At 46.4% G+C, this 6,000-nt stretch overlaps 1 protein-coding gene across 1 annotated transcript in view; it reads left to right on the forward strand.

The window, feature by feature from the left end:
• Window positions 1–6,000, forward strand: part of PRMT5 (protein arginine methyltransferase 5) — a 37,817-nt gene that overhangs the window by 4,565 nt on the left and 27,252 nt on the right. The window contains exons 2-4 of the mRNA XM_015823322.1: window positions 1,851–1,969; window positions 3,391–3,476; window positions 5,230–5,364. Coding sequence (XP_015678808.1) covers window positions 1,851–1,969; window positions 3,391–3,476; window positions 5,230–5,364 — 340 coding nt within the window. The remainder of the gene's footprint in view (window positions 1–1,850; window positions 1,970–3,390; window positions 3,477–5,229; window positions 5,365–6,000) is intronic.

The raw sequence follows: 6,000 nt of genomic DNA on the forward strand, positions 1-6,000 counted from the left end.
TTCTTTGTCAGCAATCCAAAATTTTGAAATATATATATATATATTTTAAAAAAAAGAATTTATTGGTAAATGCATGTCGATCAGTATTGTCTGTTGCTCCGAGGAGAATGAACGTTATGCCATCTGTCCATCAATACAAAACGCTCAGAGAGGCTTCCGATCAGCAGAACTGAAACGGTGCGGGTGCAAATGATAGAGCAATTAGAAAGGAGAAAGGGCAGCGGCGAATAACGGCATTGTGAGGAAATTAACATTTCACAGCTCAGCAGATCAGATGGCCCTCGGAATGAGAAATGACCTTACACAGCAGAAGAAATTCATCAGGGGGAGAATGGTGGGGGTGCTTTCGTTGGGTAAGGCCACCCGTGGAATTCTGCATCCAGTTTTGGTGGCCACGATGTAAAAAAAAAACCTGTTGAGACTCTGGAAAGAGTGCAGAGGAGAACAACAAAGATGATTAGGGGGCTGGAGGCTAAGATTGATGATGATGATGATGATGATGATGATGATGATGATGAGTTGGAAGGGACCTTGGAGGTCATCTAGTCCAACCCTCTGCTCAGGCAGGAAACCCCATACCGTTTCAGACAAATGGCTGTCCAGTCTCTTCTTAAAATCTTCCAGTGTTGGAGCATTCACCGCTTCTATAAAGAACTGGAATTGGGTATGTCTAAGTTTAATGAAAAGAAGGACTAGGGGAGACATGATAGCTGTCTTCCAATACTTGAGGGGGCTGCCACAAAAAAGAGGGGGAGGGTCAAGCTATTCTCCAAGGCGCCTGAAGGCCGGACAAGAAGCAACGGATGGAAACTAGTCAAGGAGAGAAGCAACCTAGAACTGAGGAGAAATTTCCTGACAGAACAATTCACCAGTGGAACCACCTGCCTCCAGAAGCTGTGAATGCTTCAACACTGGAGGTTTTTAAGAAAAGACTGGACAGCCATTTGTCTGAAGTGGTATAGGGTCTCTCCTGCCTGAGCAAGGGGTTGGACTAGAAGACCTCCGAGGTCCCTTTCCTTCTGTTATTGTTATTTAGTTAAATCTAGGCAGAGAAGGTTTCTATCTGCGTCCCAACCAAATACAGGTTTCAAGAATGAGGTGCGACTCTTCAAAGTTATGACAGACCCCTGAAAAGGTACTTCTGCCCCAAATTCATAGATAATAATAATAATAATTAATAATAATAATAATAATAATAATAATAATAATAATAATAATAATAATAATAATAATAATAGAGTTGGAAGGGACCATGGAGGTCTTCTAGTCCAACCTCCTACTCAGGCAGGAAACCCTATACCATTTCAGACAAATGGCTGTCCAGTCTCTTCTTAAAAACCTCCAGTGTTGGAGCATTCACCACTTCTGGAGGCAGGTTGTTCCACTGGTTAATTGTTCTAACTCTCAGGAAATTTCTCCTCAGTTCTAGGTTGCAGTTCTGACTGCTGAACCCCTGGCGCCTGCCTGAGGAATTCTGGGAGTTGAAGTCCACAAGTCATAAAAGGGCGAAGTTTGAAGACCCCTGGCTTAGTCAGTGAAGCGTTTTTTCACAATGCATGTTGGTTACCATACATCAATGTTTCTCACCCTTGGCTGCTTGACGATGCGTGGACTTCAACTCCTAGAAATCCCCATCTGGAATTCTGGGAATTGAAGTCCACCTGTCTTCACGCTGCCAAGGTTGAGAAACATTACCATATATCATTTTGAAAGTCCCACTAAGCTAAAATCTAGCCAACTTTTTTGTAGTTGGGTCCGTTGTAGAAACGCAGCCAGCCATGTTGTGTCTTCCAACATCGGGGTCTTCACACCCCTGTTTTTTTTTTCCCTCCCTCCCACCTCTTCCGTAGGTTTGATTTTCTCTGCATGCCGATTTTCCATCCGCGCTACAAGAGAGAATTTTTCCAGGAGCCAGCTAAACACCGACCAGGACCGCAGACTCGCTCTGATCTATTACTCTCAGGGAGAGGTGAGAACTTCAGGAAACGTGATTTCACTTCATGTCCCTGAACATAGAGGACAAAAAAAATTGCAGGATGTTCGTTCATTATTCGTTCATTCATTCATTCATTCATTCATTCATTCATTCATTCATTCATATCCCGCCTTTATTATTTTCAGAAATAACTCAAGGCTGCAAACACATCCAATGGACCTTCCTCTTCCTATTTTCCCCATAACAACAACCCTGTGGGGTGGGCTGGGCTGAGCGAGAGGGATTGGCCCAGAGTCACCCAAGCTGGCTTTTGTGCTTAAGGTGGGACTAGAACTCACCGTCTCCTGGTGATTGGCCCAGAGTCACCCAGCTGGCTTGCATGCCTAAGGCAGGACTAGAACTCACTGTCTCCTTTTGATTGGTCCAGAGTCACCCAGCTAGCTTGTGTGCCTAAGGCGGGACTAGAACTCACTGTCTCCTTTTGATTGGTCCAGAGTCACCCAGCTGGCTTTTGTGCCTAAGGCGGGACTAGAACTCACTGTCTCCTTTTGATTGGTCCAGAGTCACCCAGCTAGTTTGTGTGCCTAAGGCGGGACTAGAACTCACTGTCTCCTTTTGATTGGTCCAGAGTCACCCAGCTGGCTTTTGTGCCTAAGGTGGGACTACAACTCACTGTTTCCTTGTGATTGGTCCAGAGTCACCTAACTGACTTGAGTGCCTAAGGCGGGACTAGAACTCACTGTCTCCTTTTGATTGGTCCAGAGTCACCCAGCTGGCTTGTGTGCCTAAGGCAGGACTAGAACTCATTGTCTCCTTTTGATTGGTCCAGAGTCACCCAGCTGGCTTTTGTGCCTAAGGTGGGACTACAACTCACCGTCTCCTGGTGATTGGTCCAAAGTCACCCAGTTGGCTTTCATGCCTAAGGCGGGACTAGAACTGACCGTCTCCTGGTGATTGGCCCAAAGTCACCCAGCTGCCTTTCAAGCCTAAAGCGGGACTAGAACTCTCTGTCTCCCAGTGATTGGCTCAAAGTCACCCAGTTAGCATTTATGTCTAACATGGAACTAAAACTCACTGTCTCCCAGTGATTGGTCCAGAGTCACCCAGCTGACCTGTAATTTATAAAAGCTAAGCCCTGTTTTCGTTGTACCTGGAGACCCGGGAAGCTTAATTAAAGCATTTCTGTTTTTCTAACTTCACTTACACACAATCCTGGCCCGTTTGTGCTACCTCAAACAAACAAACAAAAGTAAAAATGAGAAAATAGTGGAATTGCTTAATTCCTGGTGAATTCTTAATTAAGTCGATTTGGCGCGGATATTGTTCATTATTATTCAGATTTTTCTTGCATGTGATTTGGGTGGTTTTAACCTGCCTACCCCATTCCCAGCATGACTCTACTAAACCAACTTCCATGTTTGTGCGAACGTACCCGATATCTTGCTCCTCCTTAGACTGGAACACACTGATTGTGGGGAAACTGTCGCCGTGGATCCGGGCAGATTCCGAACTGGAGAAAGTGCGCAGGAATTCGGAGGCGGTGAGTGACCTTGGCAAGGGAAGACGTATCAATGGACGCTTTGGTAACGCAGGCACATTTTTGTACGGTGGCAACAAGAAGCGAAGAATAACCTTTGAGAAGATACTTTACTGGGCTAGTCTTCTGAATCCATGGATTCGGAATCAGTTTCCAGAATGCATGGGAAAGGGTAGGGACATGTTGTAATCTGGACTTAATTTGGCGTAAGAAACAATTATTTTCACAGAGGTGATGGCTGTAGTTACTTTAAAGCTACTGTAAACTCGTTTAGAGCGGGGATCTCCAGACTTGCCAACTTTAAGACTACTGGACTTCAACTCCCAGAATTCCCCAGCCAGCACGGTTAAAGTTAAAGCCCACTAGTCTTAAAGTTGGCAATTGGCTGGCTGGGGAATTCTGGGAGTTGGTCCAGATATCTTAAATGTTGGCAATTGGCTGGCTGGGGAATTCTGGGAGTTGAACTGCACACATCTTAATGTTGGCAATTGGCTGGCTGGGGAATTCTGGGAGTTGAAGTCCAGACATCTTAATGTTGGCAATTGGCTGGCTGGGGAATTCTGGGAGTTGAACTCCACACATCTTAATGTTGGCAATTTGCTGGCTGGGGAATTCTGGGAGTTGAAGTCCACACATCTTAATGTTGGCAATTGGCTGGCTGGGGAATTCTGGGAGCTGAAGTCCACTAGTCTTAAAAGCTGTCAAGTTCAAAGACCCCTGGATTAGGGAATGGGAGGTATACAGGTGGTCCTTGATGTACGATCCTGTGTTCACATGAATGCAGTGTAGATTTTTTTTGGGGGGGGGGGAGAAGCTAGCCTTTACTTCCAGTTTCTGGCCAAAACCACTTCTTGCCGCCGCTGCTAAGTAAATCACTGCAGTGGTTCAATTAGTCGTGGGGTTGTTCACCGAACCCGGCTTCCCCCGTTGACTTTGCTCGTCAGAAGGTCACCAAAGGGGATCGCGCGAGACCCCGGGAGACTGTGACCATCGTAAATACAAGTCAAGTTGCCAAGCACTCTGAATTTTGATCACATGGCCGTGGGGGAGGCTGCAATGGTCGTAAAGGTGGAAAACTGGTCCTAGGTCACCGTTGCGACTTTGAACGGTCACTAAGTGTTGTGATTCCTTGCCAGCCAGTGGACCTGGCAGCTGAGTCTGAGGAATCGGAGGAGGAGGGGGAGGAGGGGCCTGGAGTGACATCAGAGTCAGAGGAAGGCTCTGAGGAGCTCCAAGACTTACAGTCAGATGAGGAGCCTGGCCCCTCTACTCGCGCTCAGGCTGAGACACAGCTGTGCTGGGAGTCTGAGTTGGACAGTGATGAAGAACAGCTGGGACAAATCCCAGATGCACGAAGGCGCAGGCAGGAGAAGCGAGTAGGACAGAGGGATGCAATGGGGCGGCTCCAAAGGCAAAGGAGAAGGCGTTAGGAAGCCACGCCTTGGCTGCATAATAAAAGGGAAGGTGTGGGAGGTGCTGGTTGCCGAAGGCAGCCTTTTGTGTTGAGGAATTGAGTTTTTGTGAACTGTGTTTGTTTGCCTTGGACATTGACTCAGGTCTGTGAATAATAAAAGGGGATTGGTTTTTTTCCTGGCTCCAGCCTGTTTGTTGGAAGAGGGGTTCCTCCTTGTAAGTTTAACAAGGACTCACGTAGGCTGGGACAGAACACACTCAACAGATGCTTGTAAACCGAGGAGCGCGTACACAGGACCGCAAGCTGTCATCTTAATCTCTCTGATTTTCTGTTTTGTTGCAGGCCATGTTGGAGGAGCTGAATTTTGGGGCTTATTTAGGGCTCCCCGCTTTCCTGATTCCCTTGACCCAGGCGGACCACCCCAACCTGGCACGTGTTCTGTGTAACCACATCAACACCGGCCACCACACGTCCATGGTACATCCAGGGGGCTGGAGGCTAAAACATATGAACGTTGCTGGAATTGGGGATGGCTAGTTTAATGAAGAGAAGGACCAGGGGTGACCTGATAGCATATTTGAAGGGCTTCCACAAATAATAACAATAGCCAACAACAACAACAATAATAATAATAAAAAGTTGGAAAGAACCTTGGAGGTCATCTAGTCCAACCCCCTGCTCAGGTAGGAATCCCTATACCATTTCAGACAAATGGCTGTCCAGTCTCTTCTTAAAAGAGGAGGGGGGGGTCAACCTATTCTCCAAAGCCCCCAAAGGCAGGACAAGAAGCAACGGATGGAAAGTAATCAAGGAGAGAAGGAACCTGGAACTAAGGAGGAATTTCCTGACAGGACAATTTATTTATTTATTTATTTATTTATTTAATTACATTTATATCCCGCCCTTCTCCTTGTGGACTCAGGGCGGCTGACAATAGATAAAATGCTAACATGTTATACATCTAATTAAAAATCGATTAAAAAGAAATATTTAAATACGTCCAATTTAAAAATAATTAAAACCCCTTTAAAATCCCTTAGGCCAGTCCCGCGAGCTGGAACAACCACGTCTTGAGGGCGCGGCGGAAGGAAGGGAGATCAGGGATCACCCTGA

Source organism: Protobothrops mucrosquamatus, unplaced genomic scaffold (assembly GCF_001527695.2).
Source record: "Protobothrops mucrosquamatus isolate PMUCROS unplaced genomic scaffold, P.Mucros_1.0 scaffold1835, whole genome shotgun sequence".
Classification (NCBI taxonomy): Eukaryota; Metazoa; Chordata; class Lepidosauria; order Squamata; family Viperidae; genus Protobothrops; species Protobothrops mucrosquamatus.